At 42.9% G+C, this 27956-nt stretch overlaps 2 protein-coding genes across 8 annotated transcripts in view; one reads left to right on the top strand and one right to left on the bottom strand.

The window, feature by feature from the left end:
* Window positions 1-4887, bottom strand: part of RNF170 (ring finger protein 170) — a 47746-nt gene extending 42859 nt beyond the window's left edge. For 2 of the 4 annotated variants that reach the window (XM_010356272.2, XM_030938115.1), the window contains exon 1: window positions 4642-4767. The gene's annotated coding sequence lies outside the window, so the exon portion shown is untranslated. Of the gene's footprint in view, window positions 1-1633; window positions 2735-4641 lie in introns of those variants that run through there. The other 2 variants (XM_030938116.1, XM_030938113.1) reach the window with 2 other exon arrangements.
* A 134-nt stretch (window positions 4888-5021) lies between these two features.
* HOOK3 (hook microtubule tethering protein 3) overlaps window positions 5022-27956 on the top strand; it is a 137619-nt gene continuing 114684 nt past the window's right edge. For 2 of the 4 annotated variants that reach the window (XM_030938112.1, XM_030938109.1), the window contains exons 1-2: window positions 5025-5332; window positions 14093-14178. In XM_030938112.1, coding sequence (XP_030793972.1) covers window positions 5276-5332; window positions 14093-14178 — 143 coding nt within the window. In that variant the 5' untranslated portion in view covers window positions 5025-5275. Of the gene's footprint in view, window positions 5333-14092; window positions 14179-27956 lie in introns of all 4 variants that reach the window. The other 2 variants (XM_030938111.1, XM_030938110.1) reach the window with 2 other exon arrangements.

Raw genomic sequence — 27956 nt, 5'->3', positions numbered from 1 at the left:
AATCTGTCCTTTCCCAGGTGGCCTGTCCTCAACCTTTACACTTAAACTCTCTTTAAACTCAATTTTGACCTTTAAAATTATTTTAGCTTAACAACTGTGACTTTATTTCTTCACTTCCTTCTACTGCTAAATTTCTCTGATTCAGAGTTTCGGAACAGAGAAAAGGCCGATCAAAGCTAACATCAGAGTGGTTATCAGTGAGGAGCTGGACTGACAAAGTCAGACCAACACCCTCCCTAGGACACAGTTTCAGTTTCAATTCTTTCAAGTATGAATTACTTTAACAAGAAAAATAAAGCCAATACTTGCTTCCTCTCTTGATATGCAAATTGAGCTTCAATGCCCGGTCAATGACCATTCTCATCTACTACTCAGTCGCTCAGTTTCCTGACGGTGCTTACTCCGGAGGCACCTACACTGACCTAAGTGGCATGACTGGCATGTCAACTGCTAAACACTCTCACTGCACCATGAACTTCCTTTTTGAAAAACAGATATTGCTCAAATTAATGTTTATAAATTAATTTTTAAAATTTATTTCTTGAGACAGGGTCTTGTTCTGTCACCCAATCTGGAGTGCAGTGATGCACCGTTGGCTCAAAGCAGCCTCAACCGCCCAGGCTCAATCAATCTTCCTACTGTGACTATAGGCGTGCACCACTAAGCTCAGCTACAAATTTTTTATTTTTTGTAGAGACAAGTTTCACCATCTTGCCCAAGCTGGTCTCGAACTCCTGGGGTCAAGGAATTTGCCCACCTAGGTCTCCCAAAGTGCTAGGATTACAGATGTGAAGTAGCATGCCCAGCCAGTAACATCTTATTGGATTTATTTTATTTTTTTACGTTATTTGGAGATTCAGGCCAGTGCAGTGGCTCACGCCTGTAATCACAGCATTTTGGGATGCCAAGGTGGGTGGATCACTTGAAGCCAGGAGTTTGAGACGAGCCTGGCCAACTTGGTGAAGCCCCATCTTCACTAAAAATACAAAAATTAGCCAGATCTGGTGGCACATGCCTGTGATCCCAGCTACTCGGGAGGCTGAGGAACGAGAATTGCTTGAACCTGGGAGGCAGAGGTTGCAGTGAGCCAAGATCACACCACTGCACTCCAGCCTGGGTGACAGAGCAAGACCCTGTCTCAAAAAACTGCCCAGATTTGATCATTACACACTGTATATATTTGTATGAAAATATCACAGGTACCCCATAAATATGTACAACTATTATACATTCGTAAAAATTAAAAATACATTTTTAAATAATGAACTCCTTTCAGTCAGGAATCGTATCTTATTCCTGTTGGTAGTGGGCAGGGTGTTACATGTTGTAGTGGCCACTAAATGTTATTCACATTAAACCCAAAAACAATGTTATTAAATGTATAAAATATGGAATGTAATCTATTTCATGGTATCCTATAAAATATGAAAAGAAGAGTTACTAATACTCAGTTTTGAACTGTTTAAGATTCACAAAAACTGAACCCCATCCATCTTGGAAACTGTGCAGTATAACTGATAGAAGTTTGCAGAGAAACTGGCTTTGCTATTGCTCAGCTGGCTACATCTTATTGAGCAGTATCTTCAGACAGCAAAGAAGCACAAGTTTCAGAGTCAGACAGCCCTGGACTTACGTAAAGTCTCTGTCGCAGCTTCTTCATATGTAAAAGGCATTAGGTTGAACCATATCAAACTGCCACTCTTTCTGGGGGCAGGCAGTATGGGGGGAAGTACCTTGCCTTGTAAAGTTTTTAATGAGATAATGAAGGTAAGGCATTTAGCATACTGCTTGGCACATCATATAGGCTCTCAGTAAATGGAAGCTACAGCATTTTGGCTAATATTATTAACAACTGCCAAGGACTCAGCAGAACTACGATAAAAACTAGCCATGCCTGCCCCAGAGCTGCTCCACATAGCATCTCAAACTCTCTTTAATCACAGTTCTACGTATGTGTTCCCTGGGAAGACAGGATGCAATCTGGAGCACTGTCACACAGGACATGCCCTCTTTAATCCGATAAGCAGCTGTGGGTGAGAACTAGCGTCCAACTAATCGGAATAAGAGACAGCCAAGACAAGTTCAACTCACCTCTCCTCAGGCATTTCCAAAGCTTTCAGGGAAGGAAAAAAATAAACCACATAGAGAAAATAAGAGAAAAATAGGAAATTCCAGGACTTCCTGGAACAAAGGAGAGCATCTCAGTGCCTTTTCACCCTAAGGCTCATGTAGAAACTTGACAGCCACATGGCTTCTGCAATTACTCACATCCAAACGTTTTTACTAATTTCTTTCATCAAAAGTAACTGGAATTACAAAATGAAACCTCCAGAACAACGCAACATCATGCACAAAAGCACTGTGGATATGCAGCCACGCTTGAAAAAGGAGGCTTTAGGTCAATTGTGTCAAAGCCTTGAAAACCAGGGCCACTGGAGGAAGGGTGCTCAGGACAGCACAGCCACAGTCACTCCAGTAGGGCCAGCATCTTGTCTGCCCATCTAAAGACAAGCTGCATGTGAGTCTGGCGTAAGTCAATGTGACATATACTCACTGACTTCATTCGTTTGCCTACAAGATTATACGTCACTTAAAAGTGCTAGAGATTCGATAGAAATAACCTGATAAGGAATGTAGGAACTCTAGTTTGACAAATATCCAGAGGCACCAACACAGGAACCAAAGACAAGTGAGATACACATGCGTAACTTTTTTTTTTTCCTTTTGAGACAGAGTCTTGCTCTGTCGTCTGGATGGAGTGCAGTGGTGCGATCTCGGCTCACTGCAACCTCAGCCTCCCGCGTTCAAGTGATTCTCCTGCCTCAGCCTCCCAAGTAGCTGGGACTACAGAAGCCCGCCACCACACCCAGCTAATTTTTGTATTTTTAGTAGAGACAGGGTTTCACCATGTTGGCCAGGATCTCTTGACCTCGTGATCCGCTGGCCTCGGCCTCCCAAAGTGCTGGGATTACAGTCGCGAGCCAACGCGCCCGGCCACGTATGTGTAATTTCTAAAGGTTTCTCTGCCCTTGGTTTAGGGAAGAATGTTTGAAAAAAAGACCATTGAGAATACTTAAGGTAATTTTTTTTTTTTTTTTTTTTTTTACACTTACAAAATGCTAAATGATCAGGGGTCAACTACCAAGTGGTACTCTGTAAGGCACCCTTAAAAACTCAATGCTGGCTCAGGCTCGGTGGCTCACACTTGTGATCCCAGCACTTTTGGGAGGCCAAGGCGGGCGGATCACTTCAGCCCAGGAGTTTGAGACCAGCCTGGGCAACATAGCGAGACCCCCTGTCTACAAAAAATAAGAAAATTAGCTGAGCATCGTAGCCTGAACTTGTGGTCCCAGCTACTTGGGAGGCTGAGGTACGAAGATCACTTGAGCCCAGGAGACAGGTTGCAGTGAACCAAGATTGCGCCACCGCACTCCAGAACAAAATCCTTTTTCAAAAACCAACAACAAAAAAAAACCCCCAATCAATGCTGTCTTGGTAGTTTTGAGTGCTCAATGAGAAAACCTACTCTCAATAGAAAAAAAAGTAGGGGAAAGGGGTTCCAGGAACTACAAAGCAAAGTGAAAGTGTGTCCTGGGAAGTTAGCTTTGTCGCACTCCAACTAAAAACTCGGCATTGGCTGGTAGTTATGCATACTCTGCATCGACAATTCTCTAAGGACTCCAAGGCGCATGTCCTGGAAATTCCAACACATTTGCATTAGGTTCCAGGTACACCAGAATGTTTAGAGCCATGTTCTGAGTAACATCAGTCTGAACAAAACGCCCACCCAGAGTAGAATGGATTCACTGTTCTATTCGCACTGGAATACTAGGCAACAATGAAAATTACCTATAGATACACAGTACACCAATTTAATACTGATTGAAAACCACAAAACAACACACTGTGATCTACCCGCAGAAGTTCGAAAACAGGCAAAGGAAAACCAGATTGCATGCACACACAGATGATAAAGCTGTAAGGAAAAGATCACACTAATCAGGCTGAGAGAATCAGGCTCCGAAAGGAGCACAGGGTATGGGTGAGAAACTCCTGGGGTGCCGGCAATGCCCTTTTCGTTTTTATCTGGGTGTTTTATTAATTCTTCTTTAAATGTGTATGTCGTATGCACTTTTTTGCGTATGCTATATCTGTTAAAAATTTATCGGCAGCCCTGCAGAGAGATTCGTGCCTCTAAAGAGGCGGGAGTTCCAGAACGATCCGCCTCGCCATTAAGCGAAGCCAACTCCGAACGCTGAGAAACGCAGGCCCGGGGTCGGCCAGGGTCCTTACGGATTGGCGAACGGGCGCACACCCCTCCTGCATTAAGGAGAGTTCTCAGGGTCGCGCTCCGAGCGACCCTAGAGGGAGCGGCGGTGTCCTCGCCGCCGCCAAGCCCACTACAGCCGCTCTCCGCGTCGGCCCCTCCACTGTCGCCGGCGACTCCGGACAGCCGCGGAGCGATTCTGGGGCTTCCAGAGGAGGGCGCGGAGGGGGGGGTGGGGGGGGAGGAGGAGGCGGCGATTCCCGCCGACCCGCAGAGCCTTGGCGGTCAGAGCGACCCCAAGAAGGCCAGGCCCCGCCGTCCGCGGCTCCGCTGGCCCCGATAGGGTGGGCGTGGCCGCCGCGCGCCGGACGTACCTCTCCACCGCGAAGGAACTACCTCGCCAGTTCCCGGTGACAGAGGACAGACTATTTCCGGGACCGCTCCCGCCACCCGTCCCGGGCAACCCACTAGACGTCCCCTTTCTAATTTGGAGTGCGGGTGCGGGCGCACGCGCACTGCCGAGCTTCCGCGAGGGCGCGACCGGACGGCGGAGGACGACTCGCCGCCGCAGCCTCCAGGGCGGGGCGCGTGCTCGTGCGCGCGCGCGCCTCGATACGCAGCGAGCTGGTGGCGGGGTCGCGCGCGGCGGCGGCGGCGGCGGCTCGGGTGGACCGGGGCGCGAGCGTGCGCAGTGGCTCCTCGGCCGCGGCTCCTGCCAGGGCGGCGGCGCCGGGGAGGAGCGGTGTGGGCGGCCGGGGGCGGGGACGCGGATCGGCGGGCGTGGCCGGAGTCGCGCGCGGTTGGCGCGCGGTCCCGAGTCAAAGGAGAAGGAGGGGCGCCGGGGGTGACGGTGCGGAGCCGCTGCCAGCGCTGGGCGAGAGTCAGCAGCCGAATCCGAGGAGCAGGCGGCCCTGAGGCCGAGTCAGCTGCGCGGGCCCCCGGATCCCCCCACCGAGCAGCGGCGGTGTCTGGCCAGGCAGGAGGCGCTGCCCGGCCGCGGCGGGGAAGATGTTCAGCGTAGAGTCGCTGGAGCGGGCGGAGCTGTGCGAGAGCCTCCTCACTTGGGTGCGTGGGGGCCGCGGGCTGGCGGGAAGACCCCCTCCCCCCGCCACCTACCGGGACCCTCCACGCGCGGCCCGGGGGGCGAGCGCTGCGGGCGAAGGTGCCGTCACATCCGGGGCCCGGGGCGGGCGGGGCGAGGAGGCTCGGCCCAGGGTCCGAGAGAAACTTGCCGGGCCTGAGGCGTCGCTACTCCGGGGGGACCCCGGCCAGGGCTGGGCTGGGGACGCGGCGGGTGACTCTGGGATCCGCGCGGCTGCTCGCAGCTGGGGCTGCGCCGAGCTCCGGGGGCGGCCGAGCCTGACTGCCCCGCGCCCGGGACCCGCCGCGGCTCCTCGCCTTTGTTGCAGAGTTCGCGGAGGACGTGCCCGGTCCCGGCCCGGGAACTGAAAGCACCTGTGAGGGAGCGTGGGGAGAATGCGGGAGGCGCCGGGGGACCCCGTTTCCGATGCGAGGCGCCGCTGGGGATGGGAGTGCGCGAGGGGCGGACGCCTGTCAGAGGCGTCGGGCAGACGTTTAAAGGACTCTGGAGGTGTCTGGGCGTCAACAATGGAACTCGAAGGCCTTGGGGGACAGCGTTGTGGGATTCTGATTTTGGATTCTTAAACGGTTTTAGATGTCTCACACTTTGAAGTAAATACACATTCACCTCTCACGTCAGCGGCCGCGCCTTCCTGAAGCAGGGTCTTCAGGACGCGGCCGGGGAACCGACAGCCGGGTTCTAATCCTTCTTGCCGCGGCGTCGGCCGGGGAGGGAGAGGGATGTGCAGAGCCGGGGCGGACCTCGCGCTGCCTTCGGGAGCCTCCGTTTCACTCATTGCCGAGAATGTTAATTAAATGTTTACGGATGTGTTTATGGAGGCGACTACAGCATTTGTATTAGTTTTAAAGGTAAAATACGAATGTGAGAGAAATTCTGTTTAGCGGTGTCTTGGGTTACGAGTCAGGATCCTTGGAGTGTAGACGTCACGATCCTGTGCAAGGCACTTTGCTGGAAAGGCTGGAGAAGTATTGCCTTACTTGGTTGTTTAAAAAATTAGTAAAAATAGTCTGAGGTTTTTATAATTTGGCTACGTCACGAATCAATTTCTGTCCTTGAAACATAGACTTGGTAGAGCTTGAGTAGCCAGTTGTGTATCAGACCATTTAGGGGATTTCAGATCGTTAGCAGCAATATGTGGTTAGCGTGCAGCTTACACTTCTGATGAGTTCTGCCTCCAGGCAAGGATATGGCTTTCACTGCTGTATTTCAGAAGAGAGGAAAACTGGTAAGTTGCATAATGTGGCCGAGGTTTGACTAGGCAGGGGAGAGAGAGAGAGGAAAGAATTACTAAATTCTTTGATATTGTGGAAGGAATAGATTTGGCAGAATCTGTACATCTGTAAACAGAATGCTGAGAAACTTAAGATTTAAGTTTTTGAGTCTGTGCAAGTAGTGCTTCCCTTTGTGCTAGAAAAAGAAGCAAGAAGGCAAAGATGAAGCTAATTGAATCCAAGTACGGCTACATTGTTTAAAATCTGGGAGGGGGTGAAAGACATGGAAGTAAACAGGTGTACAGAGGCTCCTTAGCTTGCGATGGGGTTACATCCCAGTAAACCCATCATAAGTTGAAAATACAGTAAGTTGAAAATGCATTTCATACGACTAACCATCCAAACACCGTAGCTTAGACTGGCCTACCTTAAACGTGCTCAGAACACTTACCTTAGCCTACAGTTGGGCAAAATCATCTACCACAAAACGTATTTTATAATAAAGTGTTGAATATCTGATGCACTTTATTAAGCATTGTACTGAAAATGAAAAATATAATGGCTGTATGGGCACTCAGAGTATGGTTTCTACTGAATGTGTATCTCTTGCATCATTGTAAAGTTGAAAAGTCTCAAGTTAAACCATCCTAAGCTGGGGACCGTCTGTATTTGAATGGCATCCACAAAATATGGTACGTAGTAATTGCATTTATTTAAGTGAGAAATGCTGATAAAAATATAAAGGAAAAATCTTAGAAGTTTGAAGGGCTACTGACAGAACCTGACAACATGAGAGAATCTATTTAGAATCTCCTAAAATGTCAAGAAAACGGGTAATCCACATTATCAGCTGTAGAGAGGTCAGGGAGTGTGGTATTGTAGAATAGCCTTTTTGAAATGTCACTGGAAGCTCATCAATGAAAATTTCTGGATAAGATTAAAGATTATCAGTGACAAAATTGGAGGGCAGTGTTCTTGAAGATGTACAGTTCTAAAATTTGGAAACACTTTAAAACACATGTTTCAAAATAGAGTTTAAATGCTGGGTTTGTTTTCTTTTAGCTGTCATTATAAAAAGCAGAATAAATGTTTCAATGAGCAATGTTTGATGACATTTAAATGTATAATATCACCCCTCCTATCTGTAGGCCAGATTAATGCTAAGTACAATTCTAAAACCAAATGCAAGCAAAAATGTACACATAACACTCCAAAGAAAAGACTCATTTAGATTAATTTTCTTGATTTTATGTCAACTTCTAGTCAATTTGGTTGTGTGGGGGGTTTTGCTCTCACACAGTAAGCTAGAAGGTGACTGTGACACTCAGCAAAATGCAGACAACTGTCAGAGACAGACAAGATCCAAGAGCTGAGTGATTCCGTCTTTGGGATGACAGCCTTAGGTACTTTTAGAGCCTCCATGTTCAATTTTTGAAGATCATAATTATATTCCTGAGTATCAGATAAAAGTTTGTTTTCACTACATAGCATTTAGTTTGAGATTGGACAGATGTATATAGTACATTTTAGAAATTATTCCACTAGAAATGGCTAAAGTAATAAAAGCTCAAGCACTTAAAGAGATGATTCTGTCACCTATACAGAACTCAGTGGAACGTCTCATTGCCTCACGTGCTGGATAAATTGCCCTTTTATCAGACAGCCTACTGACCCGGGAACCATATAGTTCCAAATTTTTGTTGAAAGAGAGAGTTACAAAAACAGTTAAGTATCATCCTACCAAGGGGAAACATCTTAAGTTTAAATTCCAAATCAAAGTTTATGCAAGCAAGTTCAGCAGGACATGCTTGAAAATTTCCACTGTGTCTCCTCTCTCCACCCTCTGAGTCAAAATCTGCCCTGCCTATTACACCTGTCAAGCCTAATTTCTTGAACTGTACGTGAATCTCAATGAAGAGAGAGGACTTTTCCAGGTTTTAGAGACTGAAAAACGAAGTCTACGATGTTACCGAGTTATGACAAAAAAAAGTCGTCACAGGTTCAGTACACTTTGGGGTAACCTAACAACATTAATATATCCTTATTGTTTTCATATTACTTATTTGGCAGCCTATAAAATGCATACTAGTGTATAGAATTGGGGGGTGGTATAATTATTATGGTGGTATCTCCCCCATTCCATCCTCCTCTGCCTAACTCGATTCTGCCAACAACTTTTGTCCTCTAATGGAAGAATAAGTCACTGACGTACAAAAGTTAAAGTACTTTAAAAGATAGTATAGCATAAGACTACATACAGATTTTGACATTAGGCAGCCTGGGTTCAAATCCTGGTTTTGTTCTATACTGACTGTAGGTGACTTTGTAACGTCACCTCTGTGTTTTGATTGCGTTGATATTTATGTTTGCTGACTTCAGAGATTCTCATGCTTTAGTGTTGATCTGCATCATCTGGAAAGCTTGCTAAAGCGCGGATGCCCAGAGTTGCTAGTTCTGTAGGTCTGGGCTGGGCCTGAGATTTTGCATTTCTAATAGGTTCCCAGGTGATGCAATTGTTGGTGACGTAGGGACCACATTTTGAGAATCATGACTCTAGAAAATTATTTAACATTTTGCACTGGACAGTTCTTTGCTGTGGGCACTGCACTATGCGTTACGTTTAATAGTAGCATCCTATTGCCTCAACCAGCTAGATGACAATAGCACCCAACTCACAGCCAAAAATGTCTCCTCCGGAGCAAAATTATCCATTACTCTAGAGATAGTAATTCCAGGTGATCTCATGCTTTACTCTTTTCATGCTTTTGTTGGGGAGGGGGAGGTAGAGGTTGGGTGGTAGTAATAGAGCTTCTTGGAATTAAAAGAAAGATTAGAACCCTTCAGGTAGAGTTTCATGCCTTAATGCAGTTAGGTGCAATTGTCTTTCAGTTTTACTGTATTGCTATCCTGAAATACTCCATAGATGTTCGCTCAGAGAACTGGTATGTGACAGATTCTTAAAAATTAAGGTACAGTTTACATACCATAAAGTTCATCCATTTGAAGTGTATACTTTATTGGTTTTTAGTATGATCACAAGATTGTGCAGTCATCATGACTATCTAGTTCCAAGAACATTTTCATCACCCCAAAAATAAACTCTGTAGGGGATAAATTTTCTTTAGGATCTGTTTCACTTTGGTCTTGTAGCAGAGGTGGACATCTCTGACCCTTGTGAGCAACGGTGTACCTCCAGGGCCAATACAGAGAAAATAATTGAATAAAACCACATTTAAAAACAAAAATGAAAATTTAGCTTTCCCTAAGTCCCAAGAGAAAAAACAGATCAAGTCTTCTTTTTTTGGAGGTGGAGTCTTGCTCTGTTGCCCAGTCTGGAGTGCAGTGGCACGGTCTCAGCTCACTGCAACCTTTACCTCCTGGGTTCAGGCAATTCTCCTGCCTCAGCCTCCCTGGTGGCTGGGATTACAGGCACGCACCATCATGCCTGGCTAATTTTTGTATTTTTTAGTAGAGACGGCTTTCACTGTGTTGGCCAGGCTGGGCTCGAACTCCTGACGTCAGAAGATCTGCCAGCCTCGGCTCCCCAAAGTTCTGGGATTGCAGGCATGAGCCACCGCGCCAGGCCCAGATCAAGTCTTAACAACTAAGTTACTTGCTTTTCTGATTTACCTGTTTTGTTGAGTTGCTTCTTCTGATTGGCCAGAGTCTGGTTTCCAATCTTGCATCCCTTCCCTTTAGTAGTGCTTTAGATTATAGGATTCCGAATGCCAAACCAGTGCCCAGCTGTGTAAGAATTATTTGATGAGCTTGTTAAAAATAGATCCCCAGCTTTCTACACACAGATTCTGATTCAGTAGGGGGAGCCAAGAAATGTATATACTTTCTCTCTCTCTCTCTCTGTCTCTCTGTCTCTCTTTTAAGACAGGGTCTCACTATTGCCCAGGCTGGAGCACAGTGGTGCAATCACAGCTCACTGCAGTCCTGACCTCCCAGGCTCAAGTGATCCTCCCACCTCAGCCTCCTGAATAGCAGAGACTACAGCCATGAGCCACCACACCCAGCTAATTTTTGTATTTTTTGTAGAGACAGAGTTTTGCCATGTTTTTCAGCATGGTCTCAAATTCCTGGGCTCAAGTGATCCTCCATATTTGACCTCTCTTAGTGCTGGGATTACAGATATAAGCCACCATGCCCAGCCAAAATGTGTATTTTCAAAATGGAAATCTCTCAGATGATTCCCCTACACACCCAGGTTTGGGACCATTGCTTTAGATTTTGCGAAATACCTCATGGGCATTCATTCTCTCATTCATTCTGAAGCAACACACCCTTCTATAAGCTATTTTTCCCCAATCTTTCTTTATATGGAAAAACTGATATTGAGAGAGATGAAATATCCTATCCAAATTTACAGGGCAAAAGTAGGGATTAATATTAGCTCCTTTCATTCAAAGTGGCGTTCACTGAGGGCTTGTTCGTGTCAGGCATTGTGCTGAGGTCAGTGATAAAGAGAAGAATGAGACATGGTCCTCACTGCTGCCCCTATTTTTCCTTCTAAACAAACCTACAAGAAAGAGATTGGTTTTTTTTTTGAAAATGGGTCGTAGACTTAGCAACTATAAAATGAAAGCAAGTGCTTATTTCTTTTAAGTGCTTATTTCTTTTACTAGTGAGCAGGCAGCTGGAGATAGTATGGAGTAAAATTCAAAATCAGTTCCCGCAGATGGTGTTTATTTGTTTCATTTATTCATTTACTAATCATTTGTTGCACCTCTACCAGGTATTAGGTTTGTGCCAGGGTAGCTTGGAAAGGATCCTCTTATCACCTTTCCAAATAGACACTTAAGTAAAAACTTTCTGTGAGGATCTTTAAGATAATTCCCTGGGCCTCTACCACCATAACTGTCTCTACCTGCAAGACTCTCCTATATTATACATGAAGAAGCTACTGACTGTACTGTTAATAGTTGTTTTATTTATTTATTTATTTTGAGACGGGGTCTTGCCCTGTCGCCCAGGTTGGAGTGCAGTGGGGCGATCTCGGCCCACTGCAAGCTCCGCCTCCCGGGCTCACGCCATTCTCCTGCCTCAGCCTCCTGAGTAGCTGGGACTACAGGCGCCCACCACCGTGCCCGGCTAATTTTTTGTATTTTTAGTAGAGACAGGGTTTCTCTACTAAAGTAGAGCCCTCATTTTAGTAGAGACCTCATTTATCAAATCTTTAAAAGACAACTATTGACTGGGCGCAGTGGCTCACACCTGGAATCCCAGCATTTTGGGAGGCCGAGGCAGGTGGATCATGAGGTCAGGAGATCGAGACCTTCCTGTCCAACATGGTGAAACCCCGTCTCCCTGTCTCTTTCCCTTTACTCCTTCCTTCATACTGCAGCCGGTATGATCTTTTTTTCTTCTTTTTTCTTTTTTTTTGTGACAGAGCCTCGCTCTATTGCCCAGGCTGGAGTGCAGTGGGTGGCATGAACTTGGCTCACTGCAACCTCCGCCTCCCGAGTTCAAGCGATTCTCCTGTGTCAGCCTCCCGAGTAGCTTGGACTACAAGTGCGTGCCATCACACCTGGTTAATTTTTTGTATTTTTAGTGAAGAGACAAGATTTCATTGTGTTAGTCAGGATGGTCTTGATCTCCTGACCTCGTGATCCGCCCGCCTCGGCCTCCTGAAGTGCTGGGATTACAGGCATGAGCCATTGCCCCCAGCCAGATTTTATATTAATACAATGCAAACCTCATGGCTTACTCTCCTGGTTCAAATCCTTTGTTTACTTTATTCATAGGATAAGGTCCTAATGTGGTTTCTAAGGTTTTACATGTTAATTCTTCAGTTTTTTGCCCTTTCACAGTTTTATGTTTCCCCTGTTCTGTCTCTTCCTGCAATTCTTACCCCTACCCAATCTGTACCAAGCTGCTCTTCATACCTAGATTGCATCCCACTCTCACTTCTCATCTTTGTGCTTGCTGTTGACACTTCTATTATACTGTTTCATTTTTCCTAGTTGTAAGTTCTATGAGAGGATGACCTGTGTCTATTCTCAGGGATTGATTTCCTGCTAAATCCTGAATACACTACTGGGTATAATCATTGTTGGCTCAGCTACGTTTTTTTACTTTGAGAGATACTTTATACTGTTAGGGAAAGTACATTTCTTGGCTACATCATGTTGATTAGTACAAAGTTTCAGAATATATTTGAAATCAAAATGAAGTGAGTATCTAACCTAACCATTCTAAGTGTGACTTCTACATCTTTATAAACATATTTGACCTCCGAGTAACAGAAACTGGAACCTTACCAGGCGTAAATAATAAATGAATTCATCTCACATACCAGGAGGCATCAAGATTTTTTAAATTCAGTACAGTTTTTACCTTAGGGACATAGTTCTTTTTTTTTTTTTTGGTGTGGGGGCCATGGTGGAGGGGATGTAGTTCTTTCTAGTTCTTCTCTCTGCCTTTCACTGCATTGGCCTAACCTTTTTTTTTGAGACGGAGTCTGGCTCTGTCGCTCGGGCTAGAGTGCAGTGGCCGGATCTTAGGTCACTGCAAGCTCCGCCTCCCAGGTTTCCGCCATTCTCCTGCCTCAGCCTCCAAGTAGCTGGAACTACAGGCGCCCGCCACCTCGCCCGGCTAGTTTTTTGTATTTTTTAGTAGAGACGGGGTTTCACCGTGTTAGCCAGGATGGTCTCGATCTCCTGACCTCGTGATCCGCCCGTCTCGGCCTCCCAAAGTGCTGGGGTTACAGGCTTGAGCCACCGCGCCCGGCCAATTGGCCTAATTCTTAAGATTATTGCCTTTGTAGTCATGAGATGACTGCTCACAGTAATGGAGGCAGCATACTTAAATCAAGAGGAGATTGGCTTTTCTTTCCCAGAAGCATCTCCTTATCTCTCTTTAGTTCAAATTGTCTTTTCCCTGTGTGTCCCTGAGTCAGTCACTGGTAGAGGGGATGAAGCTGCTGTGATTTTTGTAGATTGATGTTGTGTGAATAGAATGGATGCTGGAAAGCCACCCAGTATCCAGCATGATTTCTCTTTTACCAGTGGGGAAAAATTATGGTAATACTTGGCAGGACATTTCCCTTAAAGGCAAAAGTTTCCTATTAGACTTCTTTTTGAAATTTATTCCAGTCCCTAATATGAGATAATCACCCAAAAAAAAGCCTAAGAAATTTTCAGCCAGGTGCTGTGGCTCACACCTGTAATCCCAGCGCTTCAGGAGGCCGAGGCGGGTGGATCACCTGAGGTCAGGAGTACAAGACCAGCCTGGCCAACATGGTGAAATTCCGTCTCTACTAAAGATACAGAAAATTAGCAGGGCGTGGTGGTGTGTTCCTGTAATTCCAGCTACTTGGGAGGCTGAGGCAGGCAAATCACTTGAACCTGGGAGGTGGAGGTTGCAGTGAGCCGAGATCGGGCCATTGCACTCCAGCCTGGGTGATGGGGCTAAACTCTGTCTCAAAGAAAAAAAAAAAAAAAGCCTAGGAAATTTTCTACATAGGTAACCACAGAATCTCTTCCCACCCCCTTTTTTTCCCTTCAGATCCAGACATTTAATGTGGATGCACCATGGCAGACCGTGGAAGATTTAACGAATGGGGTTGTGATGGCCCAGGTTCTTCAAAAGATGTAAGAATAAATTGCTTATCTTTATGTATATTCTTATACATGGATATTTACTAGATTGAAAACATGGATTAAAAAATAAAGTACTTACATGAAACGTGTGTAGAGTAAGAGTTGTAGGTGGCAGCAGCACTAGTTTTGATGGAATGTACTTGTTAGGGGTAGATTGGGTTGCAAGTTTAATAAGGGCTGTAATTGTTTTAGTACTCTAATGGTTTTAGCAGAATTATTTGTTCTTGTATTTTTTGGCATAAACTTGGCAGAAATTTTCTTGTTAGTAGCCAGATTTTGGTGTTAAAGGGGTATCTAAGACGCTTACTCCATTTTTCTTTAGGATTTTGCTGAAATATCATCTCATCAGTGACACCTGCTCTGAGTACCCATATAAAATGGCAATGACAATTCCCTTATACTTCCTATCCCCCTTAAGCTTTTGTGTTCTTTCAAGTTTGTAACACCATCTGATATACCATATATTTCGTTGGTCGTTTATATGCCCCAACATCCCCAAACACATGTACACAGAATGTAAACTCCACATGGAGCCAGGGAATTTGTTTTCACTGTTGTATACAAGCAACAGGCAAATGCCTGGTTTTATGTTGAACCATATGAAATTGCTCTTCTTTATAGGTCAAAATGATCAAAATCTGCAGTTCCTCCTAGTTTAATATGCATTGTGGGTGCTTATGTTTGTTGAGTGACTAAAGGAAGGCGTATTTGTTTGGGATATATAAAACATACCCAATTCTTCTAGGTACTTTGAAAACATAATAGTTATGAAATTGGTATTATAGGACTATCAACTTTTGACCTAGGAATTTTTTAAAATAAAGGATTATGTGTGAATTTAAGAAGTCATTGGGTTTGTTGTAATTTGCCAATACTTTTATACTTTGAAGCCATGAACACTTGTCAGCCTGATTTTAAAAGATTTACATATCACTAGCTGGGTTGCCCCGCATTTCTGTTGAAAATCAGTGTCATTATTAAGTGAAGTATTGGTTTACTTTGCAATTAGCTACATAGAGTTGCCATAGAGCTCAGATGCCAACATTTCAGATTATCTCTTTGCCTTTAGAACTGGGGACTCATGTTTGAACACTACAGCTTGTTTTTACTTTCTTTTATAACTTAAAGTGCATGGTACATTTTTCCAGATATATAGGCACACAGGTTTTTTAATGAAGCTCAAGAAGGCTCATTGGGGCCGGGCGCAGTGTTTCACACCCGTAATCCCATCACTTTGGGAGGCCGAGGCGGGCGGATCACGAGGTCAGGAGATCGAGACCATCATCCTGGCTAACACAGTGAAACCCCATCTCTACTAAAAAAAAAAAAAAAAAAAAAATTAGCTGGGCATGGTGGCGGGAGCCTATAGTCCCAGCGACTGGGGAGGCTGAGGCAGGAGAATGGCATGAACCCAGGAGGCGGAGCTTGCAGTGAGCCGAGATGGCACCATTGCACTCCAGCCTGGGCGACAAAGCAAGACTCTGTCTCAAAAAAAAAAAAAAAAAAGGCTTGTTGGAAACCTGTCTTGCCCTGCTTTGAGCACTCTGAGAAGAGTAATTTTGTCATTTTCATGGTCCCCTCTGAGTGGTGCCCTAATTTTAGCTTTCCCATTGTCTAGAGAGTTTTACTCTAGAAGTTCTTAATAAAAATTATTTGAGTGTGTGGGCTTAGCTCAGTGAACTTTACAGGTATAGGTCAATACATGATTTTTTTTTTTTTTGCCTAACCTAGTTTGAGTAGGATCTTTATCACTTAGAGAAACCAGAAGGAAGAAAGTATATATATATTGTTTCCTCAAAACAAGATTTCAGGAACCAGACAAGGATGTCGACTCTGCCACTTCTGTTCAACAGTCTTTACCAGAGCAATGAGGCAAAGTAAAATAAAATAAAATACAAAAAGTAAAAGGTATCTAAACAGGAAAGGAAGACATGAAATTGTCACTGTTTCCTGACAATGTGACGTTACATACAAAAAACCACAAAGACTCCAGAAAAAACTGTTAGACCTGGTAAATGAATATAGTAAAGTTGCAGGATACAAAATCAACCTACAAAAACCAGTGGTGTTTCTAAGTACTAACAACAAACTATCTGAAAAAGAAATCAAGAAAACAATCCCTTTTATAGTAGCTACCAAGTAAAATACAATGCTTAGGAATACTTTTAACCAACAAGGTGAAAGATCCGTACATTGAAAACTATGAAACATTGATGAAAGAAGTTGAAGTCTCCAATAAAGGAAAGATACTCTGTGTTCATAGATTAGAATTATTGTTAAAATGTCCATATTACAGCCCTTCATGCTAAAAACTCTCAATAAATTCGGTATTGATGGAACGTATCTCAAAATAATGAGAGCTATTTATGACAAACCCACAGCCAGTATCATACTGAATGGGCAAAAACTGGAAGCATTCCCTTTGAAAACTGGCACAAGACAGGGATGCCCTCTCTCACCACTCATATTCAACATAGTGTTGGAAGTTCTGGCTAGGGCAATCAGGCAAGAGAAAAAAAGAAAGGGAAAAAAAGAAAGGGTATTCAGTTAGGAAAAGAAGAAGTCAAATTGTCCCTGTTTGCAGATGACATGATTGTATATTTAGGAAACCCCGTCGTCTCAGCCCAAAATCTTCTTAAGCTGATAAGCAACTTCAGCAAAGTCTCAGGATACAAAATCAATGTGCAAAAATCACAAGCATTCTTATACACCAGTAACAGACAAACAGGGAGCCAAATCATGAATGAACTCCCATTCACAATAGCTTCAAAGAGAATAAAATACCTAGGAATCCAACTTACAAGGGAAGTAAAGGACCTCTTCAAGAACTCCAAACCACTGCTCAGTGAAATAAAAGAGGACACAAACAAATGGAAGAACATAACATGCTCATGGATAGGAAGAATCAATATTGTGAAAATGGCCATACTGTCCAAGGTAATTTATAGATTCAATGCTATCCCCGTCAAGCGACCAATGACTTTCTTCGCAGAATTGGAAAAAACTGCTTTAAAGTTCATATGGAACCAAAAAAGAGCCTGCATTGCCAAGACAATCCTAAGTCAAAAGAACAAAGCTGGAGGCATCGCGCTACCTGACTTCACACTATACTACAAGGCTACAGTAACCAAAACAGCACGGTACTGGTACCAAAACAGAGATATAGATCAATGGAATAGAACAGAGCCCTCAAAAATAATACCACACATCTACAGCCATCTGATCTTTGACAAACCTGACAAAAACAAGAAATGGGGAAGGGATTCCCTGTTTAATAAATGGTGCTGGGAAAATTGGCTAGCCATAAGTAGAAAGCTGAAACTGGATCCTTTCCTTATTCCTTATATGAACATTAATTCAAGATGGATTAGAGACTTAAATGTTAGACCTAATACCATAAAAGCCCTAGAAGAAAACCTAGGTAATACCATTCAGGACATAGGCATGGGCAAGGACTTCATGTCTAAAACACCAAAAGCAATGCAACAAAAGCCCAAATTGACAAATGGGATCTAATTAAACTAAAGAGCTTCTACACAGCAAAAGAAACTACCATCAGAGTGAACAGGCAACCTACAGAATGGGAGAAAATTTTTGCAATTGACTCATCTGACAAAGGGCTAATATCCAGAACCTACAAAGAACTCAAACAAATTTACAAGAAAAAAAAACCCCATCAAAAAGTGGGCAAATGATATGAACAGACATTTCTCAAAAGAAGACATTCATACAGCCAACAGATACAAGAAAAAATGCTCATCATCACTAGCCATCAGAGAAATGCAAATCAAAACCACAATGAGATACCATCTCACACCAGTTAGAATGGCAATCATTAAAAAGTCAGGAAACAACAGGTGCTGGAGAGGATGTGGAGAAATAGGAACTCTTTTACACTGTTGGTGGAACTGTAAACTAGTTCAACCATTGTGGAAAAAAACAGTATGGCGATTCCTCAAGGATCTAGAACTAGAAATACCATATGACCCAGCCATCCCATTACTGGGTATATACCCAAAGGTTTATAAATCATGCTGCTATAAAGACACATGCACACATATGTTTATTGCGGCACTGTTCACAATAGCAAAGACTTGGAATCAACCCAAATGTCCATCAGTGACAGACTGGATTAAGAAAATGTGGCACATATACACCATGGAATACTATGCAGCCATAAAAAATGATGAGTTCATGTCCTTTGTAGGGACATGGATGAAGCTGGAAACCATCATTCTCAGCAAACTATCACAAGAAGAGGAAACCAAACACTGCATGTTCTCACTCATAGGTGGGAATTGAACAATGAGATCACTTGGACACGGGAAGGGGATCATCACACACCGGGGCCTATTGAGGGTGGCGGGAGCGGGGAGGGATGACATTGGGAGTTATACCTGATGTAAATGATGAGTTGATGGGTGCAGCGCACCAACATGGCACATGTATACATATGTAACCTGCACGTTGTGCACATGTACCCCAGAACTTAAAGTATTAAAAAAAAAAAAAACTGTCCATACTACCCAAAGTGATCTGCAGATTCAATGCATTCCCTATAAAAATTCCAATAACCTTTTTCACAGAAATAAGAAACAAACCTAAAATTCATATGAAATGGTAAAAGACCCCAAATAACCAAAGCCATCATGAGCAAAAAGAACAAAGCTGGAGAAATCTCACTACCCGATTTTAAACTCTATTGCAAAGCTGTGGTAATGAAAACAACACAGTGCCAGCATAAAAATAGACACATTGACCAGTGGAACAGTATAGAAATTCCAGAAGTGAACCCGTACATCTATAGTCAGTTGATTTTCCACAAAGGTACCACAAACACCCAATGAGGAAAGGACAAGTCTCTTCTGTAAAGGGTGTTGGGAAAAGTGGATATCCACATGCAGAAGAATAAAGTTAGACCCTTATCTCACCCCACATGCAAAAATCAATTCAGAATGGATTAAAGATTTAAACATGAATTTGAAAAACTAATGGAAGGAAACATAGGGGGAAATTTGAAAAACTAATGGAAGGAAATGGGGGAAAGCTTCTTGATATTGGTCTGGGAGATGATTTTTTGAATTTGACCCCAAAACAGGTAACAACAGCAAAAACAGACAGATGGGATTACATCAAACTCAACACTTTTGCATGATAAAGGAAACAAGCAGCAGAGTGAAGAGACAAACTACAGATTGGAGAAAATATTTGCAAGCCATACCTCTAATAAGAGGTTTCTATCCAGTCTGTGTAAGGAACTTAAGCAACTGAATATCAAGAGAACAGATAACTGAATTTAAAAAGCATGAAGGACCTGAATAAACATCTTCAAAAGAAGATACACAGCTGGTTAACAGGCATATGAAAAAATGCTCATCACTGATCACCAGGGAAATATAAATTAAAACCACAATGAGGTGTCACCTCACACCTATCAGAATGGCTGTTATCAAAAAGGTGAAAGATAAGTGTTGGTGAGGATGTGGAGCAGAGGGAACCCTTATGCACTGTTGTTGGAAATGTAAATTAGTACAGCCATTATGGAAAACTGTACAAAAAGCTAAAAATAGAATTACCATATGATCCAGCAATCCTACTTTTGTGTATATAGCCAAAGGATTTGAAACTGGTATGTTGAAGAGATACCTGCACTTCCACATTTCTTGCAGTATTATTCAAGGTACCCAGTTTATGGAAGCAACACAAGTGCCTATTAGCTAATGGATGGATAAAAAAGAGGTGGTGTATATGTACACAATGAAATACTGTTCAGCCTTTATTCATCGATTGATCGAGACAGGGTCTCACTCTGTCACCCAGACTGGAGTGAAGTAGATTGACCAGGGCTCACTGCAACCTCAAACTCCCAGGCTCAGATGATCCTCCCACCGTAGCCTTCCTAGTAGCTTTTGGGAGCACAGGCGTGCACACACACAGCCTTTTTTTTTTTTTTTTTTTTTTTTTTTTTTTTGTAGAGATGGGGTCTCACTGTATGGCCCAGGCTGGTCTTGAACTCCTGGGCTCAAGCAATCCTCCTGCCTTGGCCTGTCAAAGTGCTGAGATTAAAGGCATAAGCCAATGGCCCATGCTCCCAAAGAAGGAAATTCTGTCATTTTCAACAGCGTGGACAAACCTGAAGGACATTGTGCTAAGTGAACTAAGCCAGGCACGGAAAGACAAATACTGTCTTACTTATGTGGAATCTAAAACAATTGAACTCATAGAAGCAGAGAATAGAATGGTGTTTACCAGAGGCAGGGGGCCGAGGGGAATGGGGAGATGATAGTCAGAGGGCACAGAGTTTTTGTTAGGAGGAATACATTTTTTTGAGATTTATTGCAAAGCATGGTGACCATAGTTAATAATAATGTGTATTTCGCAATTCTGAGGGAGCAGATTTCAAATGTTCTCACCATAAAACAAAAATTTGAGGCAATGGATATTAATTAGCTTGATTTAATGCGGCCACATTGTATACGTATATCATAATATCAGTTTGTACCCATAAATATAGTTTGTCAGTGTAAATTTTGAAAATTATTTGTCATGAAGTGAAATAAACAAGATACACATTGTGTTCCGCAAAGTGGTCTTTTCATTTACCAAAGTCTTATAGGCATATTTCTTATCAATACTTAGTTTTCAATCTTTCTTTCTTCCTAGAATGCTTTCCTTTTTTTTTTCCTTTTGTTGCGATATGGCACACACAGAAAAGCATTCTACAAAGAGTGGTAATTTTGCATGTATGTTTTGTATATCTCCTATAACCTCCACTCAGATTGAGATACAGAACATTTCCAGCTCCTCCCTACTCAATACCTCTATGCCAAAGATAGCCATGATTCTGACTTCCCTGCCATTAATTAGTTTTGCCTGTTCTTGAATGTCTTGTAAGTAGAATCATACAGTATGTACTCTCGTGTTTGTCTTAAATTCAACATGTCTGTGAGATTTATCCATATTGTTACACAGTATCTATTTTAAATAGTTGTATGATATATACAGCCTCACCAACATTGATTCCTTCTTTGTCAATTTGATATTTATTGAATGGCTACTTTGTGTCCAGCATCCCTGATGAAACTACCAGCCACATAGACATGGTGTCCACCCTCAGGAGGTTCATAAGTGGGGAAAACATTTTAATTATGAGAACAAAACTGCTGTTGTAACAAGTGATACAGAGAAGGGTACAATGTTATGAAAGTTTACACAGGGTATATTTTTAACTTAGTTTAGGAGGTCGTGAACATTTTACCTGAGAAAGTAAAGGTAATTTAAATCTAAAAGTCACTGATACCTTCATGGAGGGAGGAGCTTATTCAAAGACCCTGCAGGATGGTGGAATATGGTAAGCACTGCTATGGAAAGGAAAGGTGCGAGTGTTTACTGCACAGAGGGTGAGCGTTGTGCAGATCAGAATGAAAAGGTAAATGGAGCCAGACCATGCAGAGCCGTGTCTTCTTTCTAAGGGCTATAAGAGGCCGGGCGCTGTGGCTCATGCCTATAATCCCAGCACTTTGGGAGGCCAAGGTGGGTGGATCACCTAAGGTCAGGAAATCAAGACCAACCTGACCAACATGGTGAACCTCCATCTCTACAAAAGTAAAAAAATTAGCCAGGCATGGTGGCGCGCGCCTGTAATCCCAGCTACTAGGGAGGCTGAGGCAGGAGAATAGCTTAAACCGGGGAAATGGAGGTTGCAGAGTGAGCCGAGATTGTGCCATTGCACTCCAGCCTGGGCAACTCCGTCTCAAAAAAAAAAAAAAAAAAAAAAAGACATAATCTAAGGGCTATAAGAAGCAGTTGAAGGCCTTGGTGGGGGGTGGGGGGGGATTAACAAATTGCATTTACATTTTGAAAAATATTCTGGCTGCAGGTGTAAAATTAATTGGAAGAGGCCAGGGTGATGAGGGATAATTAGTTAGGAAGAAATTTGTAGTACTTCAGAAGGGAGATAGTGGTACCTTAGACTAGGAGGTGCCGAAGAATATGAAGACAAGTGGGTGGACTCAAAATGGTATATAAAATCAGCATATTTTGATGGTTGGTATGGAGGGAGTTGACTTTTAGGTTTTTAACTTAAGCAAATACACTGAAGAGGGTATAAACCACTAATACTGGAAAACTGAAAGAAGATCTGCTGTGGAAGGAAGCTGGATGTGTCATGAGTGTAGCTTGGGGGACATCAAATCAGAATGGTATTGAAAAATCAAGAGGAAATGTGAAGTTGACAGTCTAGAGTTCAGAACAGGAGTCCGAACTGGAGATTTCTCTTTGGCTATCTCTTAATTGAAGCTGTAAGTGTGGATTAAATCCCTTTAGGGGAGAATATTGGGCAAGAAGGAAAGAATGTGTACCCTGAGCCTTGAACTTTGGCCTTTAATTGTTGGGTAGAGGAGCAACTGGCAGAGCGGCCAGAGGGGTAGGAGGAAAGCCAGGTGAGTGGGGGTGCCAAAAAGAGGATTTTACTGGAAACATCAGTCCTTTTCATTTTGTCTGAGCTGACAAGTGAGACATCATTTTGTAGTTTTAGGAGAAATTTGAAATGTGAATGGATCTAAGTATGCTTTTTGTTAGTGTAAGTTTTTATATCTGTTTGGTCTTTTAAGTTGTTTTGTTTTATCTGCTTTACAGCTTTCAGAATTTTATTGCTCTTGGCATCTCATTCTTTTTGTCTATGTAGATTCATGTCCCCTACTTAGGTTTTTAAAAATTGATAGACTTTTTAAGAGCTGTTTTACCTTCAGAGCAAAATTGAGTGGAAAAGAGTTCAGTATGGGATGGTGAAAAGGTTCTGGAGGTGGGTGATGGTGATGGTTGTGCAACAGTGTGAATGTATTTGATACCACTGAACTGTGCACTTAAAAATGGTTAAAATGGTAAATTTTATGTTGTGTATATTTTACAATTTTTAAAAAGTTTTAAAAATATGAGCAAGAAAGTACAGTGAGTTCCTACATCCCCCTTGCCCACCACACACTGCCTTCCCCCACCACGGTGGTATATTTGTTACAATAGATAAACCAACACTGGCACATCAATACTGCTCAAAGGCCATCGTGAACATTAGTGTTCACTCTTGGTGTTGTACATCCTATGGGTTTTGACAAATGTGTTTTATATATCTACCGTTGTAGTATACCACAGAATAGTTTCTCTGCCATAAATATCCTCTGTATTCCACCTATTTATCCCTCTCCCCAAACCCGGGAAGCCCTAATCTTTTTATCTACTGTCTGCATAGTTTTACCTTTTCTGGACTATCATATAGTTGGAACCATACACCATGTAACCTTTTCAGATTGACTTCTTTAACTTACAGTATGCGTTTTAGGTTCCTCCGTGTGTTTTTGTGACTTGATGGCTCATTTCTTTTTAGAGCTTCCTACCTTTTTTTTTCGCGTTATTGAGATGAAAGTGACATATAATGAACGCACATTTTTAAAAGTATACAATTTGATAAATTTTGACCTGTGTATATGCCTGTGAAGCTATCCCAACAATCAAGGCAATGAATGCATCCATCACTTCTAAAAGTGTCCTCATGTCCCATTGTAACCCCTTCTTTCCTGCTACTCTTTTTCCCATCCCCAAGCAAACACTGCTCTGCTTTCTGTCATTATAGATTAATTGGCATTTTCTAAATTTTATATAAATGGACTTAGTGTGTTTTGAGGGAAGAAATGTGACTTCTTTAATGTAGTATAATTTTGTGATTCATTCATGTTGTTATCTGTATTAATAGTTCGTACATTTCCCATTGTATGGGTATAGCACGATTTATATATCCATTCATCTATTGATGAACGTGTGGGTTATTTCCAGTGGCGCTATTACAAATAAAGGTGCTGTGAACATTAGTGTACAATTCTTTGTATGAACATATGCTTCAATTTCCCTTGGGTGTATTCTGTTCCACCTAGGAGAGGAGTGGCTAGATCATATGGTAGGTCTATGCTTAATATTCAAGAAACTGCCAAACTGTTTCCAAAGCCAGTGTGACATTTACGTTTACATCAACAGTATATGAGGATTCCTATTGCTCCACAGTCTCACCAACACTTGCTAAGGTAAGTCTTTTCATTTTAGCCATTCTAGTGGCTATCTAGTGGTTTTAATTTTCATTTCAATAATGATTAATGATGTTTCCTTTGCCAGTCATTTAAAAAAAAAAGAATTTAAATTCATTGTTGATGCTGTAGAACTTGTAGTTAGTTCTTGGTGAACCTACACAGTACATATGCCAGAAATACAGTGAATGCTTTGCCCTGATTCAACTTTGGTTCCCTTTACCTTGATCTGAAAGAAATTTGGTTCTCTCTTAACAGCACTACTTTGTCAGACTTCTCAAGTGATGGCTGTTGTTTCTCCCACAGGCTTCATATACCAAGAAACTCGTGGTGGTGCTTCTCCATACTGCTGCTAGCCACACCTTCATTTTTCCTAAAGCCCTATAATTTTGAATCTTGTGACAACATTCTCTGCCCTTCATTGTTACTGTAATTCTCCCTCATTTCCCAACAATTTGGATGGATATAGTACTCTTGTCTAAACTCTTAGTGATTTAAGTATGCACCTAGATGATTTTTCATATTGTTGCCTCTCAGTTTCTTGAGCTGTTCTCCATTAATCTTGTCTTCCACCCAACTTCATCTTCACCTACTCATTCCCATGATTATGCCCTATACCCTATAATTATGAATAATATGTAATCCTTCGACAATCGCAGTTTTCTATTTACCTCTATTTAATCACTACTTCTTGTCATTCCCTGTCACTTGCTCTGGTACCAAGATGCCAAGAATTCTTCAGTTCTCTAGCACTGATGGGACTTCAACGTGACCCTTCACCTGCATGCTGTTCTGTCTCTTTCCTCTTAGTCAGTTGAGATTCCATGGCCAGTCGTATTCACTCCTTATACACGTTTTTAGTTCCTTGGCTCTTCTCGTATTTCTTTGTATTTGTTTGACGGTACCACAACTCTGGTTAAATCTACTCAAAATCATCTCTTTACCAGTTCTTCCCTCTTTCCTGCATCATCAGTTGTCCCTCCTCTACTGGATCATATCCTTAAGCATAGAAGCAAACTGTTATTTCTTTTATCTTGAAAAATATTTCTCCACCGGGTGCTGTGGCTCATGCTTATAATCCCAGCACTTTGGGAGGTGGAGATGGGTGGATCACTTGAGGTCAGGAGTTCAAGATCAGCTTGGCCAACATGGGAACCTGAAATCCTATCACTTGAGTTTCAGTATGGCATTCCAGAGATGTATAGAAATTACTTATAAAACTTGAAAGAGGCCAGGAACTAGATGCCAACTTTAGATACCAGGAAAGTTTGATTTCTTCTAATTTTCCCCAGATAAGAAGTTTTGCCTCCTGGTGGCCTGTAGTCACTGGGTGGGCTTTGCTCCCTTCTAAATTCCTCAGATGAGGAGTTTTTGTCTCCAGGGTCTGTCCAGTGGTCACCAGGTGATTTTCGCTTTCCTCAGTCTCTACAAAAGTATAATTAGCTGGGCATGGTGGTGCATGCTTGTAGTCCTAACCTGCCATGCCTGGGAGGCTGAGGCAGGAGGATCACTGAGTCTAGAAGTCGGATTGTGCTACTGCACTCCAGGCTGGGCAAGAGAGCTGGACTCTGTCGCAAAACAAAACAAGGCCCAAAAAACCTGCACTTGTCAGGGCTACTGTGATGTATATATTGCCTTTTTTTTATTTATTTATTTTTTTTTGAAGACAGCGTCTTGCTCTTGTCACCCAGGCCGGAGAGCAATGGCACCATTTTGGCTCACTGCAACCTCCACTTCCCGGGTTCAAGTGATTCTCCTGCCTCAGCCTCCCAGTTAGCTGGGATTACAGGTGCCCGCCACCATGCCCAGCTAATTTTTGTATTTTTAGTAGAGTTTCACCGTGTTTTAATGGTTTCACCATGTTGGCCAGGCTGGTCTCGAACTCCTGACCTTGGGAGATCCGCCCATCTCGGCTTCTCAAAGTGCTGGGATTACAGGCATGAGCCACCATGCCCAGCCATACATTGCTAACTTTAATGGTCCATTCTCAGTTCTTCTCCTAACCTGTCAGCATCATTTGATAACACTTATCATGTTTACCTCCTTGTAACACATTTAAAATTTGACTTCCAGGATACTGAAGTGGTTCTTTAGTAAAAAATCAGATTTTCTCCTGAGAACCCTACATTAGTGTCCCATTTCACTCAGGCTAAGAACCAAAGTACTTACAGTAGTACATGAGATCATAAGTGATGTGGGCCACTTGTCACCACTCTGGCCTCATTCGCCCAGCGTTCTTTCCCACAGCGGCTCCCTGGCTCATCCCAGGCCCACCAAATATCTCATGCCTAAATGCTTTGGTGTGGCCGATCCTCTGCCTCTCTATCAGGTGTTCCCTTCCCACTCTCCTCACCACCTTCCAGCACCCCCAACATTGGTCAGTTTTTCAGTGGAGCCTGCCCTGCCCACCCTTTTTAATATTGCCACCTCCTCTTATCCTGCTCTATTGTAGGTGTCCAGAAAATATTTGTTGAATAAATGAATATGGAATTATACAATTTAAATGTAAAATTAAAAGAAAGCTAATTTATCTTTTTTTGGCTTTTTGTTTTCAGGAAGGGTTTACCATTCTTGTTTTCTGTCAACATTTTCTCTGACACCAATTAGGTTCCCTGTAGTACCATTGGATTCTGATCCTAATTACCTGAGTTAGCTCAGACCTTACAAGTTAAGGGCACAATCCTTCAATTCTGACAGGAACTACCCAGAATAAGTATTGAGAAAAGAACTTTTATCTGAGGAATGAGTCCTTTTAAATTATAAGACGCAGAGAGACATTAAGATGGGTCAGCAGTCACATCCTACTCCTGCTTTGCACTGTGTGTTCATCTCTTGAAAGTGCTTGCTGTTGCCACAAGTAGCTGTACATTATTAACCTAATAAAGCTGCACCGGACAGTATAATCCACACCTGTAACTTAAAGGTGTCTAGCCAGTCACTAATCAATGCTATTTCTGTAAATCAGTGAGAATTCCTTACAACTTTGTATCAGCCTACTCTCTGTCTCCCCAACCCCCCTTTTTTGAAACCTTGAAATACAAACCTGCACATAACAAAGGCCAAATGGAGCTCATATCCAAGGTTACTGGGGTCTAAGTGTTTTCGGCAGCTGTCTTTGCTTTGGCTCAGGTGAACTCTTTAAATCATATTTTGTGCTTCATCCTCTTCATTTGGGTTGACGGTATAGACCCCACAAATTAAAGTTAAGGTCCCAGTGCCAAAAGACAACTAGTTGGAAATAGTCCTCAGTGCACCTGTACTTCTACCCAGCCAACCACAGATTCAAGGGTTCCCATGACCAGCAGGGGCTTTAAGAGCAGGGCCCTTACGTTGGATAATTTGTTAGAATGACTCACAGCACTCCAGAAAGCACTATAATTACAATCAGTTTTATTATAAAGGATACAGCTTGGTAACAGCCAATGCAAAAGAAGCATATGGCAAAAAACAAAACTGGGGGCAGTGCAGAGCTTCCCTGCCCTCTCTGGGCATGCCTCCCACCCACCGCGTTGAGGTGATCATCACCCTGGGAGCTCGCCAAACTCTGTTGTTAATGGTTTTTATTTGGGATCTCATTACATAGGTATGATTGAAGTCATGTGATTGAGCTCAGTCTCCAGTACCTCCTCCCTTTCCCTTTGGGGCTGAATGTTCCAACCTCTAATAAGGTTGGTTCCTCTGTGACAAGCCCCCATC

The sequence above is a fragment of the Rhinopithecus roxellana genome, chromosome 9, assembly GCF_007565055.1.
Source record: "Rhinopithecus roxellana isolate Shanxi Qingling chromosome 9, ASM756505v1, whole genome shotgun sequence".
NCBI lineage: Eukaryota > Metazoa > Chordata > Mammalia > Primates > Cercopithecidae > Rhinopithecus > Rhinopithecus roxellana.
The sequence above is the reverse complement of the archived record's forward strand: the minus strand, read 5'-3'. Positions and strand labels throughout refer to the sequence as shown.